The following is a 13896-nucleotide window of genomic DNA, read 5'->3' as shown; positions in this document are numbered from 1 at the left end:
TGGAAAAGCATAGCAGATGCCAGCCTAGACCACACCTCCCTGTGAATCCTTTATGTCTTAGGGTAGGGACTCATACCAGAACAAAAATGTACGAGGCCCTACCCCCACCCCGGCCTCAGGCCAAGGCCATGTCCTCTGGTCACTGTTCTAGGCCTCAGAACAAGCCAGTTTTTGCCAGCCACATACTGCCCACAAGACAGAATGGCAAGCCTCAGCCTTGGCGTCCCAAGCCCAGCCCCAAGAGCCAGGCTTGGGCACCCCAGGGGCCTCCCTTGCCTGGGCTTCAGTCAGCTCTTCCACTCAGCGCAGCGCAAAGAACATGGACACAGAAACAGAGGCTCAAACAACTGTATTTTCATATCACTGTGGTTCTCAGTCCCCGGGGGGAGGGCAGCAGAGGTCAGCCACAGGGGAAGGTCTGTACTGCCCCACTGCAGGCAGATCACACCCCAGGATGACCCTCCAGCCCCTTCGGCCGGCCTTAGTCCACATGCTCCTTCTGACCCTTCAGGCCTCTGCAGTGGCTGGGGCGTGAGGATGGGTGTAAGTGGCAGAGCCTGGTGTGGCCCAGGCTGGGCAGAAGGACCTCGGGTGGCCCAGTTTCCAGAGGAAGATAGTCTGTTGCAGGGCAGGGGCTCCTGGGATGCACAAACTGGGCAGCCACCAAGCCCATGCTTGGTCTTCCAAGTGAATGACACAGATTTATGCACTGGACCAGTCTCCACCATCCTCAAACAGACCGGCAGTATTTGAGTCCAAGAGGGAAAACCACAGAACAGTGAGGAGCCCAGGGCCTCCAGAGTCACATGGCAAGTGTGTAAGTGTGTGTGAGTGGGGCAGGGGCTGGAGGGCTGGGGGTGGGCAGCCTCCTACTGGACTGTGGGCTATTTCTCCGCCGCTGGACAGAAGTAAGCTAGAGCTTGGCGGCCTGGGCGAAGCCCACCCTGTTGTTGTCTCGGTCGAAGACGGTGTAGTAGCGGCCAATAAAGACATCACCCAGGATCCAGAGAGGCCCGGTGGGCGGTGGGATGTCCATGCCCATGAAGCCGCTCAGGCATATGGTCCTCCCGGCTTGCGACACCTGCATGATCACGGTAGTCACCACAAGGCCTGCCCAACTGGCGTCACCCAGCAGCACTGCCCGTGCCCACTCACCTTCAGAACGTAGTCCTCTGGGCTCAGGGGGTAGGCGCTGCCTCCAAGCTTCAGGGTGACTGAGGGCAGGCTGGACACCTTCTCACAGGGGACCATATACTGCAAGAAGAGAGGAGTGTTAGGATGCAGCCTCAGCACCCGTCTGCTGCCCACTGGTTCACAAGCCCTCCTGCCACGCTCACCTCGCCCTGGATCAGCGGTATGGCCCCGATGGCCTTCTGCAGCTCCTTCACTTCGTCCACGGGGCCCACCAGGAGGGAGGTGCCAGTGTCCACGATGGCCTCACAGCCCCCCTTGCACAAGTTCAGCCCGCTGCCCACCTCCAACCTGGGGATGGGAGGGCCTAAGTTCATGCACTTAGCCTGGGGCAGAGAGGAACTTGGGGTGACAGGGGGTGTAGGGGGATGTCCTGGTCCCAGCTATGGACCCTGCTAAATCCTGAAGCCATGGGCCAGCAGGCGCTGTAGCCTAAGTAGGGGAAGGGAGGGGCTGGCCACACCACCCCAAGGACCCCATGTGCCACCCCTGCCCCAGAAGTATCCCAACTCACTGGTCCATGTGGACCTGCCAGTAGGCCTTGCGGGTGACGTTGAGGTAGGTGAAGGAGCCCTTGTAGTACTTGCTGTCAATGCCACCCAGCATAAGCTCCCCGCCAGGCTGCGCACTCGGGTCCCTGGAGGAGAAGGCAGGAAGCAGTCAGCATCTCTCACCCCACACAGGTGGCCCCTGAGCAGGCATCAGAGGACTGGGTGGGCCAGGACAACAGCAGAAGATGGGCTTCCGGAGGAACACCCAGGGAGAGAAGCAGCAGCCTCCTCCTTCCTGGGGAGGGAATTCGATCCCACACCCTATGTAGCCTGCTCCCAGCAGGAGAGCTGGCTGTAGCTCTGAGGACCTGGCACTTAACCACAGAAGGTCAGACCAAGACTGCAAGACAGACAGGGAGGTGTCGGGAGGCCAGGGAGGGCACAACTCTGAGAAACTGAGGAGGTGGCTTGTTCCTGCTCTAGGGCCTTTGTACTTGCTCCAGAAACAACCTACAGCCACAGCCTTGCGAGCTCCTCTACATCTGTTTCTCTCACCTTCTCCCCATGTCCAGTCTCTTAGACGCCCCATGTCTAGTCCCTTAGACACAGCAAGCCAAGGTGCCCTTGAGTGGAATGTGGGCCACTTCCTTCCAGCTTTCTGTGGTCTGTAGCCATAATGCTGCAGACTTAAAAAAAAAAGTCAACGGGAAAACCTGAGCTTTAGTATGCTCTCTCAGGATTTTCTGCTGTCTTCCTGGCACGTCCCCGACTGTACCTGCCACCCTCCTCCTGCCCCGTGCCTGCACTCGGAAGCCCAGTCCTCCCACCCGAGGCTCGTCCTGCCTCCAGCCCTGACCTCCTCTCATCCCTTTTGAAATCACAGGTGTAGAAAAACCTGACTGGCACCTCGTCCCTCCTCTCTTCCGCCCACGAGCCTCCTCTTTTGAAGCCTGGGCCCCTCGCCTGACTCCACTCCTGCCTCCGCCCAGTAAGCAGTCAGGGCCCCAGACCAGTGCCTCTGGTAGTCACACAGGAGGGTCTCAGCTTTGAGGTCGTGCCCCAGGGCCTCTCTTGCCTCTTCATCTCACCTCCTCCCTTGCACCTAGTGGTAACCCAGGGAAATAACCCCAGCTCTCCACCTGCACCCCAGCCTCCAGCTGGCAGCTCTACCCAGAGTCCTGCTGCTAAGAAACAGTCACTGACCCAGCAAGGGACAAAAGAATTGATGCTGAGCCTAGGACGGGGATAAACAAATGCAAAATGCTCTGGATAGGAATTGTGCCAGAAGGGCCCCCAGGGCTTGGGGTCAGGAGCCAGGAGGCCCAGAGACCTAAGAGCCAAATGGGGACGAGAAAGGTAACCCTGGCTAAGGCACCCCTGGAAAGGCTGTATGCAGGACAGTGGCTGGCAATGCCTTGGGCTGGAAGGCCACCTGCTGACTCCCTGCTCACCTGGGAGGCAGCGCCCAGGCAGTGGGGTACCTGACACCCAACTACCCCCTCCTATCTGCAGCTCCTGCTCGGGACACAGCACCAGCATGAAGAGAGAAATGGAGGACCCCTGTAAGGTCCCCTGACCAGGGGTCTCCATGCTAGGCAGCAGCTGCAGGTGGATCCCCTCATCTCATTGGGAGGAAGGATTCCTGTGTTCCCTTTAGGCCATGGCATCTTTGGGAAAAGCCCTGGAAGCTTTCACTCCACATGGAGACTAAGATTCTGAGTGTGCTCTTGAAGCCAACCCAGGGCCACCTCCCTAGGAGGCCCTGTCATGGATCAGGGCTCAGAACTATGTCCTCTCATGGCCACTAGCAGCCCTGGCCAGGACCACATCTGTCCTCCCCAGACCTGACCTAGGAAGTGTGAGGCAGACTGAGCCAGGAAATGTCACAACCCCAAACAGGTCCAGTCCCCACAGGAATAGAGGCCATGGCAGCCTGGACCCTGGGAACTGGGCCCTGCCCAAGCCCTTCCCAGCTATAGACCCGGACATGACGCAGCATTCTCAGGAGGCTGCTTGGTTATCCTTAAGAGACTGGTTCACTTCTGTCTCTCCAGATACCATGAGCCCAGAGGGCAGGCACAGGCTCCAAGCCCCACCCTAGGTTTCAGCAAAGCTGAGCCCAGGAGAGCTGGGGGAATGGGGACTTTCGCACTCTCTCTCCAAGCCCACCTGTTCAAGTAGAAGGAGAAGACATTCTTGTCCACCAGCTTCTGACTCATCAGGTTGTCAAAGACCGGCAGCACATTGTTGACTGAGATGCGGGGGTAAGCCATGCCCAGGATGCCATCAAATTTGGCTGCAATGAAGGTGATGCCTGGCTGCTTGGTGGCCTCCCCAAAGGTCTGCTTCTCCACTCTGAGGTTTCTGGGGTTAGACTCAGCTGATTGACAGGGTACCTGTGGGCCAGGGCAGGGGTCAGCAGGGCATGGGTGCTGACTGTGTGAATCCCACTTTGGGCACAGGTGGCCAGTTAGGAAGCCTAGCTCAGCGACATCCCTCATCTTACACAGGACAGCCAGGCAGGCAGAGAGAGCATGAGTGGTAGCCTCTGACCTCTGCCAACCAGCCTAGTCTTGCTCCTACCCTTGAGCTCGGGACAAGATCCTGAGCCTGTAACCCAAGAGGCTAGGGAACCAGACAGCTCCCCAAGGTGAGGCTGCAGAGAGACAGTGGGCAGAACAGGATGTGGGATGGCTGCGTGGGGCTGACAAAAGAGAGAGTGGGTTAGGCAACATCCTATTCAGACGGGGGCCCCAGAGAAGAGAGCCCCAAGGAAATGCTACAGACAGATCTCCGGGTATGTGGGGGGAGAGCCCTGCGTGCTCCAGTTCGGCAGCACAGGCACAAGGCACAGCCATCCATGGGACAGGGGCCCGACACGCAAGATACTGGCTATACCTTGGACCCCAAGCAGCAGGCCCAGCTAAGACATCTGCCCCTTCCCTTCCCATCCTGAGATGGCACCCTCTGCTTGCCCACCGCCTAGACCTGTGGCCTTGCCCAATACTACTTCTCAGAAGTGCAGTCCATGGCCTCCCAGCCTTTCCTTGCAAGACCCTCCACCCGAAGGAGGCCTGATGGCTGTCCCCTGGTGGCCCTCCCCTCTGTACTTCTCACTAGATGCCTCTCCTCTAGCATCTTGCACATCACACCCTTTCCAAGCCTCCTGGATCCCTCGGCCAGATGCAGACACCCACTCTATCCCCAGCACCCCTACCCCATATGCCCCCTCAGGCCTGGCCCTGGACACTCTGCCAGCTCTTTCAACCCAATCCATTCAAAACAGAATCCCATCCTCCCAGCCAGGTCCACCCTGCACACCACACCACACCACACCACAGAGAGGGAGCAAGCCTCCCAACACCCTCCCATGGTTGCTGCTGTGTCTCCAAGGTGTGGCCATTCTTGCCTGCCCCAGTACTGCCTCTCTGCTCATCACCCCCAGGCTCCCAGGGAACCCAGACCCTTCCATCCCAGGGGCTCCTTGCTCTCCCTTGCACGTGACAGGATCCCCTCCCATCTTCTTCCCCACAGAGCACTGGAGCCCTTCCTGTCCCAGCCTTCACTCAGATGGCACCTCCTGCCTAGCACACCTGCCTCTAGACCCTCCTTGCTCAGTGACCTGCTACTGGTTCTCAAATTCAGCAGGCCCACCCCTACCTCCAGAGTTGGGGTTGGCCTGGGACCACGATGCCCTTTCCTTCAGCTCCAGGTGCGCAGGTGAATCCTTGGCCACAGCTGACACCTCCAGCCCCAGAAAAGGCCCCGAGGGACTCACCGAGACAGTGTCCTGGCTCAGGTACCCAGAAAGGCTACCCGAGCCATAATGGATGTCAAAGGACGAGCCATTCTTCACATAGGTGCTGGACTTGTCACTGTGGTACTTGTGGTGGAACCCTGCAAGGGGGCAGGAAGGGACATCAGCCTGCCACCAACCCCACTGTGGACTACCCCAACCCACCACAGGGACGGTGGTCTACCATGCCAGGGATCCCTGGACTGTGGGCTGTGACACCCCCAGCCCTGCTCTTAGATCCGCAGGTGGTCCAGCAGCTCACAGCTTGCTCTGACCTGCACCAGCTCAGTCCTCAGCCCTGCTGGGAAGCAAGGCCAGCACAAACAAGTTCACCCACAGACTGGGGTGCCCTGGGGCAGGGCAGAGGAGCCAGTCTGATGTGGTTGAGAAGCCAAGCACACACTGCCCAAGAGGTTTCCCAAGGCAGGGACACTTGTAGGTCCCAAGCCTGTCTCACTTCCCTGATGGCCCTGCCACTGCATACCACAAAGACTGGACTCCCTGGAAGGAAAGCAAGTATTCTGAAAACCGGAGTGGACACGGCTACTTAAGGGCCCCACGCCAGAGCTTCTGCCTCCCTGACCACAGGCCCCTAAGCATGGATGAGTGCAAAGGGCAGGCAAGGGTCAGGGCAGTACACAGCTGGGTATCTGGAAGGGTGTAGGCCCTTGGTCTCCCCCCTGGGGACCCAGGAGGGGCTGTGAGCAGGAGGACAAACAGGGAAGACTCACAGCAGGCTATGTCGAGCATATTGCACCTGGAAGAGGGGACCCACAGGTTGGAGGAGCCAGTGTCGAAGACAACTGTGAAGCACTGTGGCGGGGTTCCAATGCCGATCTCCCCGTAGTACTGAGCCTGGTAGGAACAGTGTGCATCAACATGAGGAAAGGACCCCAGCTCTCCACTCAGCCTGAGGGGCCCCTGGCTGTCCCAGGCTACAGGGGGAAGGAACCTGGAATCCACTTTCACCTCCTGTGCCAGGCAGGCCTTGGCAGGAGGGGTGGAGAGTGAGGGGTCCTAAGAAACAGGCTTCAGCCACACCTAGTCCTCAGGCTCACAGGTACCCATGGTTTCTCCCCAGAACTGTGGCCCCCACCTGGCGCATGGCAGGGCCAGGCAAGGACCATACTATTCAGAAGATGAGGCCAGAGGTCAGGCCTGGCCCTTGACCTGGGCTCAAGTGCTGGAATGGCTGGCCTGGTAGACCCCGCCACTGCCTAGGGCTTGAAGAGGGGGACACTTCTTCCCCAGGCCAGGCCTGATTCTGGTGGCCTGTTCCTGCAGTCAGGGGTCAGCTGGACCCTGCTTGCTTGGCCACAGATTCCTGGGAGGGGGCTTGCCCCTGTCTACACAGGACCTTGGCTCTCATTCCACCAGTCCTCTAACCACTTGGCCCCATGGAGCCGCGAGCCGCCGCTATAGACTCCCGACCCAAGAGAAGGAGGGGAGGGTGGTGACTCAGCAAACCCCCACGTCTGTGTAGAAGTGTGTGCACGTGCTCTGGGGGGATTGGGACTGGGCAGTAGCCGCCAGGGCAGGCGGCCCCCACCTCCTCCAGAGTCACATGCTGCATCTCAAGCTTCCTGTCACAGCTAGAACTCCTGCCAAGCAGGACAGAGAGCACAGTCACCCCCCTGCCCAGGGCAGCCATAAAGCCCACGCTAGATAGTGCCAAGGACTTTCGAGATTCACTTGAAGCAGGGTCTTGGGCTGCTAAAAAGATTCCAGCATTTGGCCCTGAACCTGCCCCCAGATTTGGAATAGGCTCGCCAGGCCCAGCTTGCTACATGGCTTCCAGAACATTCCACCCTAGAGCCTATTTCCAACCCAAAGACAGTGGGCACGAGAGTGGCTGCCTACTGGGAGAAGATGGTGAGGGGATGGGACTACATACAGTGTCACCCCAGGCCTCCCACAGGACAGGCAGGAAACAGAGGCTCCAGTTACACCCAGGCAGGCACAAAGGCCCAAGTTCCACACCCTGAAGCATCTGGGGCAGGATTAGGGCGGGGCTGGGATTGAACTGAGGCCCCTTTGTGCCCCACAGAACAGTACTGAGGATTAGTTACCACTATACCTCTGAGCTGGTGGTCAGTGCTCAAGACATGCAGGAGAGTTATCCCCAAGATACCAAGGCCAGCCCCTAACCCCCCCCCTCAGCCCCAGCAGCAGCAGGCTCCCAGAAGGAAGCCAGGAGGGGTGGGGCTGAGTAGGGAAGGGCGTGGCCAAGCACAGCCCCACCAAACAGGTGTTCCAGTCAAGTTCCTGGCTGCAGAGTAAGGCAGTTTTCACCAATTCATACAGCCAGCGCCCCAAGCTCCTACCCTCACGGCACCCCTGATCCAAACTCACATCCATGTAGTTTTTCAGGGTCTCGGGAACTGGCCCCGTGGTCTTGGTGGACAACTGTGGTGAGTACTTAGTTAAGGGACCATGGGCAATCAGGTCTTCCACGGAGCCTCCTACTTCCGTCATGGTGCGGCGAATGGACTTGAACTTGTGCAGGGGAATTCTGTCAAGATGGGGTGAGAGGCACGTCAGAGAAAGGGTCCAGGCACATTCTCTTCACCTCCCACCCTAGGATATGCAGGTACGGTGAGGGCAGCCCTCTAGCATGCTGGCCACCAGCGGCCTCCAGGGTAGGTCCACCTGGATATCCCTGGAAATTTCAAACTCTGCATGGCTTAAACCAAACTCCTGCCCTAAACAAAACCTGCAGGCCCAATATCCCTCAAATCACCAAAGAGCAGGCTGGGGATTTAGCTCAGTGGTGCCACCACCTGCCTCACAAGCACAAGGTCCCAAGTTCAATGCCCGGTACCAAAAAAAAAAAAAAATCACCAAAGAACAACCTATCACCACCCCTAGGTGGCTCAGGCCAAAGACCTGGAAGGTCCCTGCACCCCACACTGACTCTGTTCCTTGTTCCCCACATTTAAGCTGGAGGCCTGTGTGTCCACCTCTGCTGCTTCCCAACCACCCTCAGTCACTCCAGAAGCCCCTGCTGGTCTCATCTTCTTTGTGCACCTCTAGTCTCGTCTAGGATGGTGACCAGCAGGATCTGGTTAAGGTGCTGCTGGGCACCTGTCACCTCTGCCTGAAGCCCTCTGTGGCATCCACTGTACCTAGTCCTCTGGCCACACCTGCTCTCGAATTAGACTCCACACTGAGGTGGTCCCCTCTAGGCCTGCAATGACACATCTGCCTGCCTGACCTCCCTGGTGGATTCTCCTGGCCATCAGAGGGGCTTGAGCATCAATCCTATGCCCTCTCTGACTACCCCAGCAACCCCTCAAGAGCCATTTCCTAAGCCCCATCTCCATCTGTGTGCGCACAACCATATACAACTTGGGAGTTCAATGACTCCCCCAGGGCACCAGAGGGTTCTGTGTGTCCTCCATAAGGGGCCTTGGCACTCTGGCTCAGAGCATTCCACCTGACTCAAGTTGCCTCCGGGCCTGACCTGTGGGTGCAGGAAGGGAGCTGGAAACTGTACTGTTAAATATCCGACTCTATCATCAAGCAGCACAGTGAGAGAGGTCCCTGCCCCAGCTCCTAGGGTTGCTGGCCTCCTTAGCCTGAGCTTGGTCCCTGGAGAGAGCTCCACAGAGCTCGTAATTGCTGAGTGAACCATCCATCGCCCCCCCCCCCGGGGGGGGGGGAATCTGAGCCCAAGGTTAGAGCTAGCTAGCTTTCCTTGGCAAGTCAAGGAGTGCTCTAACACAGGATTCTTCCTTCAGGATGGGGGCTGGAAGAGTCAGGTTCTGGCCTGGAGGGACCACACCTTCCAGGGATCTGGAATACCTGTGCTGCCAGTCCCATAAGAACTAGGATTGGGTGTGAGGGGCTCTTTGGCTTTCTCTCCTGCCAGGAGGAAGCACCCTTCTCCACTGTTATCTCTGCCCTCCCTGGAGGGGATGCCTGAGGTTGGAGCAGGCCCTACTAGAGCAGGCTCAGGCCTGTGGCTGCACCCTTCAATGGCTCCAATTGAGGATACTCGCCCCCAGGTTACAGCCCACGGTCTTTGGCAAGGCTGGGTCCTATTCTGCTCCCTGCCTCCAGCCTGTCCAGCAAGCTCCCAGTTCCTGTAGCCCCATGACCTCACCCACCTGCTATGGGCACAGGGCCCAGCAGAGTGGAAGACGGCAGATGCCTCCCCCAAAGGCTCACCTAGCACAAGCGGCAGATCCCTAGACCTGAGGAGGGCCTAGTCCACCCAGGACCACTGCCCTACACCACCTCCTCTTCTCTGGGGCTTGTGGGATTCTAGGGTACCCAGGGGCCTCTCCACCCAGGGCCTATAGGAGGATGCCCTGAAAAAACTGCAGGACGATGTTCCAGTTCGAAGCTAGCCAATGTGGCCCCCAAGAGGAAAAGAGTCTTGCCCGGATTCAAGGGGCTTCAAGGCCTACTCTTTTGTCTCCTCTCTCCGCTTCCTCTGGCCCTGAGTACAGACACCCCAGCCCAACTCTCCTGAATGCCCACTGACTCTGGGAACCTGGGTCAAGCCCGAGGCCTGGTCAGCCTCCGGCCTTCTCTTGGCTCTCAAGGCCGACCCCAGGTGGTGCGGGCGGAGGGCCGAACCCTGCGCTCCAAGCTCAGGTACTCCTGAGGCGGGGTGGCCTCCTCCAGAGGTCGTGCAGGGCACAGATGTTTACATTCCGGCACCAGCGGAGCGAGGCGGGTCGGGGAGGGAGCTGCGGGGAGCCTCACCTGATGAGCGCGGTGGAGGACCCGGCCAACAGGCCGAGAGCGAGCAGCAAGAGGACCGGGGACTGCATGGTGGCGGCGGCCGTGTCCGAGTCGAGCGCCTAAGGTTGCGCGCTTATAGCAGGGATGACGGCGCAGTCGGGGCGAGTCAGCTGACCAGCTTGTTTGCCCCAGGGCTGTCACGTGGGTCAAGGACAACGGAGCTGAGGGCGGGGACAGAGCGGAGCGACCCTGGCCGCGCCCTCCTCGCAAGCCTTGGCGCAGGCGCGTCCCGCCCTGCCCCGCCCCTCCGGCTCCCGGCGCTCAAGAGCGTCCGAGGCAGGCCCCACCTCGAATCCTAAAATGCAGCTTCCTGTGATGCGTCGGACCCGAGCGCGCTCAGCCTCGCTGGGAGAGGGAAGCGACTCCGGTCCCGCCTCCCCACCTGTCTCTGCTTGGAGGCGGCTCCCCAGCCCTGTTCCCCTCGCAGCTCCCCCTGCTCTGCTCTGGTGAATCTCCCAGGACGTGCCTTGGGCGTCTAGACGGGCCTCAACCTCCTGCCGCCCTCCATTTCCCCAGAACCGGCGCTTCACTTGGCCTTCCTGGGGCTCCCTGAGCCCCATCCCTGGGGCCGGGACCTGGCCATCCATAACATGGCACTGACCTGTGGAGGGCCGACCGTCGAAGGATGCTGAGTGTGGAGTCAGATAAAGGACCAGGACCCCAGCACCCATGATTGGCCTCAGTCTCTGCGGAGCCTTGGTCCTCGGGGACTTTACGGGTCACTTGTATTTGTCACAGGGCATGGTGTGGGGAGCTGAGTTAAGTGCTGTCCCTGGGCCCTCTGGAGCTCAGCCCAGCCAGAGAAGGGGACCTTTGGAAGGTCATCTCAGAGAAGGGCCCCTTCAAGAAGGACATGTAAGGGAATATGAGGTCTGTGGGGGTCCTCTCTGGGAGGTGAATGTAGGCTGAGGAGCCTTCTGGGGGCCCCTTCCAGCGCCCAGGGTGTTAGACACTCCCTGAACTCACTTTACACGGAGACAGACACCTACTGTGCTCCAGCAGGTGGGGTTGGTATTTCCATCTTCTCTGTAACCAAGTGAATCCGCCTTCTCCCCCTGGGTCAGTCTGATGGCCACCTATGAGTGACCGTAGCTTGGGCCCTGCCTGAATACCCAGTGCTCCATGTGGATTTATTTCGTATAAGTGAGCATGAGCATGTTTGCCCTTGAGTCTGACCCCCACTGCTAGGGGTCCAAGATTGTCCTTGGAGCAGTCCACAAGTAGGCCCTGGCACCTGAAGTCCTCCCTTTCCCTCCTGTAAGCTCCTCTTTAAGAAATAACAGCTGGGCTCTGGCTGGACAGACAACAGGCAGGGTGTAGAAGGTTCCCTAAATCATGCTGGGCCTGGAACGCTGCAGTGGACAAGGAAGTGTGTCCCAGGATCCTCATGCACAGGAGAGGGATCACCGAGGCCAAGGGAGCAGATGGGCACTATGGACAGTCAGCATGACCAGAGGCAGGACATGGTGGTCAGCTGTGGAGTGTGGTGCTGGTTGGACCACAGGGAGCTACTGAGAAGGCAGTTAACCCTACAAGTATCTGTAGTGCTTTTATACAGAGATCTGCCTGCTCATCCCATGGTTTCCCCACAGCTGGAGCACAGCCTGGCATGTGGAAGGTTCCCTGTATAATCTGGGAGGGATGAATGCCTGGATGAGGGTCCTGGAGGGACTGGCCCACAGCACCCTGGGGCATGGTTTCTGGTCCTCTCTACCCATTTAACCAGGCAGATTCCTCCTGCTAGGCTTGGACTCTGCCACCTGCAGATCCAGGGCCGGGGCCACAGACTCAAGAGATGGGGCAGAGCTGGCTGTGCTGGTCCCTGGCACATGCTCTGCCTCACTGCGCCAGCGCAGACCCCAGAACTGCTACACCTGTTAGGCTGAACCAGGAGTCCCTTTGCCATCTTTAGGGGCCCCTGGGCTGTGGAAGGGGCCGTGTCCAGGGCTGTAATTCTGTCTTGAGTTGTGTCTGTGAGCCAGGGATCCTGGCCTTGCCCTGCATTTGGGAGAGCACAGGGGACAAGGCCCTATTTGGGCCCATTGTTCATGGGTTAACTGTGGTGGACTTGGAGGTATTCTTTGGCCTCCAACTACGCAGAGGGTTTTCTTGGGGATCCAAGGGTCCCAAGCCAAGAAGGCTACAGGTGGCAGGGACATGAGATCTGTCTCATGCGCAGCCTGCAGGAAGGGAGGAGGCAGGTGGTAAAGGCTGGTTTACATTCCATCATAGTGTAACTGGATCCCTCTAGCTCTTGGTCGGGACCTTGTTTGGGAGCAACAAAGATTGAAAAGCTGACACTACAGCAAGGGGTGGAGAATGGCCATGTGTGTGTTTATGAGAAAGAATAAAAAACTCTCAGGTAGTCGGAGAGGGGTGTCCCGTGAGGAGGAAATGGTGGAAGTTACCGGGGTTCTGTGTACAGGACTGAAAGCAGGAATGCTCCTGGTTGCAGGTAGGCCTTTGATATGGAGACTGCTTCATTTGTATTTTACTTCCTCCAAGATCTCCCATTTGTTTAAGGATCTGTTCTTAGTCCCTTGCATTTCATTAGGCCCTGGTGGTCTGTTTGGTATGCAAACCCACTTAGGCCCGGACTTTTAGTTTAACTATCTCAGCTTTCCCTGTCTTCTGGCTTCTATACCCTCTGTAGCCCCAGTTGTAGTCCCAGCTCTCTCTAGGAGCTGCCACAGGACTTGTGTGCAAATGCCTGTCTTCCTGCCGTGCTGAGTTTGTGCCCACAATCAGGGCAAGGTGGCTCTGCCTCGGCCTCCTGAAACCTGGCAAAGCCCTTGCCTACCCCAAACATGTCCCCTGGGTGGCTCCTGCCCTGCCCAGGCCCCTCAAGTCCTGCCCACTGGCCCAGCCTCCCTGCCCCATCACTGCTGGTTCCTGATGTGTTCTCAGGAGGGCAAGTGGCTGACCCACAGATGTCCTGACCCTGCCCTCTAAAGCGACCCCTGCCACAGTCTGTGGTCACGGCATCTACTGGTTAAGGACTTGGTTCCGGTCTTGTTTGCCCCAAGAGATCAGGCCTGGTCTGTCCTGTTTTGCCCAGCAGGCAGCACGTAGTGGATGTCGCCTGGGAACTTGTGTTTTGCCAAAGCAGAAGGAGCAGCCCTTGACCAAGGTGACAGCAAGTCACGTCTTGGGTTATTCCAGGTGCCAGGCCTCATGATCTCTGCAGTGATTTTGAAGCAGAGCCCATGCCTGTGGGTTCCTGGGACCCCCTGCCCTACCCCCATGTGTCTGGCTCTACCTGATTCCTCTACCTGTGCCTGACTCTCCTCCCCCGCCTATGTCTGGACCTGCTCTCCCTCTTCCCCCAGTCTCTGTGGCCTCCCAACTCCTACCCCCAAAGCTGTGTCAGCCACCAGTTCCAGTCCCCTTGCTCAGCTGATCCATAGCTCAATACCTCATTTGTCCTCAGCTGTCCCTGAGCCTGCCCCGGAGAGGAGTGACTCAGCCAGGAGGGGGAGGGGGACTGAGGGCAGAAGGGGGTGACTCAGCACCTCCTCCTGCCCCCACCCCACCCACCCTGAGAGAAACCACTTCCCACCCAGCACTGGGGCAGCCTGCCCTCCTGCCTGCCCTCTCCCTCACCACTTTACCACCCCCTTGGGGAGTGCTAAATAGAGCTAAAGTGGGAGGTAGGTTGTGTCTCAG

General features: G+C 58.6%; 2 protein-coding genes across 2 annotated transcripts in view; one reads left to right on the top strand and one right to left on the bottom strand.

Moving 5' to 3' along the window:
- Positions 1 to 332: 332 nt before the first annotated feature.
- Ctsd (cathepsin D) lies at positions 333 to 10393 on the bottom strand. The gene is made up of 9 exons (XM_004852084.4): positions 10192 to 10393; positions 7831 to 7990; positions 6210 to 6333; positions 5461 to 5579; positions 3852 to 4078; positions 1706 to 1828; positions 1338 to 1482; positions 1156 to 1254; positions 333 to 1081 (listed from the first exon to the last, which is right to left on the bottom strand). The coding sequence occupies exons 1-9, from the start codon at positions 10257 to 10259 to the stop codon at positions 914 to 916; spliced, it is 1233 nt and encodes a 410-aa protein (XP_004852141.1). The 5' UTR covers positions 10260 to 10393; the 3' UTR covers positions 333 to 913.
- Positions 10394 to 10510: 117 nt separating this feature from the next.
- Syt8 (synaptotagmin 8) overlaps positions 10511 to 13896 on the top strand; it is a 62635-nt gene continuing 59249 nt past the window's right edge. The window contains exon 1 of the mRNA XM_013075037.3: positions 10511 to 12685. The gene's annotated coding sequence lies outside the window, so the exon portion shown is untranslated. The remainder of the gene's footprint in view (positions 12686 to 13896) is intronic.

This window comes from Heterocephalus glaber, unplaced genomic scaffold (assembly GCF_053883595.1).
Source record: "Heterocephalus glaber isolate CG9 unplaced genomic scaffold, H.glaber_assembly_v1.0 deba00000594, whole genome shotgun sequence".
Taxonomy (NCBI): domain Eukaryota; kingdom Metazoa; phylum Chordata; class Mammalia; order Rodentia; family Bathyergidae; genus Heterocephalus; species Heterocephalus glaber.
Note: the sequence above shows the minus strand (reverse complement) of the source record. Positions and strands in the feature narration are given on the sequence as shown.

Coding starts and splice junctions, on each gene's coding strand:
- Ctsd (XM_004852084.4), bottom strand. CDS start 10,259: ATGCAGTCCCCGGTCCTCTTGCTGCTCGCTCTCGGCCTGTTGGCCGGG. Junction 7,991..10,191: donor TCCTCCACCGCGCTCATCAG/GTGAGGCTCCCC, acceptor CCATCTTGACAG/AATTCCCCTGCACAAGTTCA. Junction 5,580..6,209: donor TATGCTCGACATAGCCTGCT/GTGAGTCTTCCC, acceptor GCCCCCTTGCAG/GGTTCCACCACAAGTACCAC.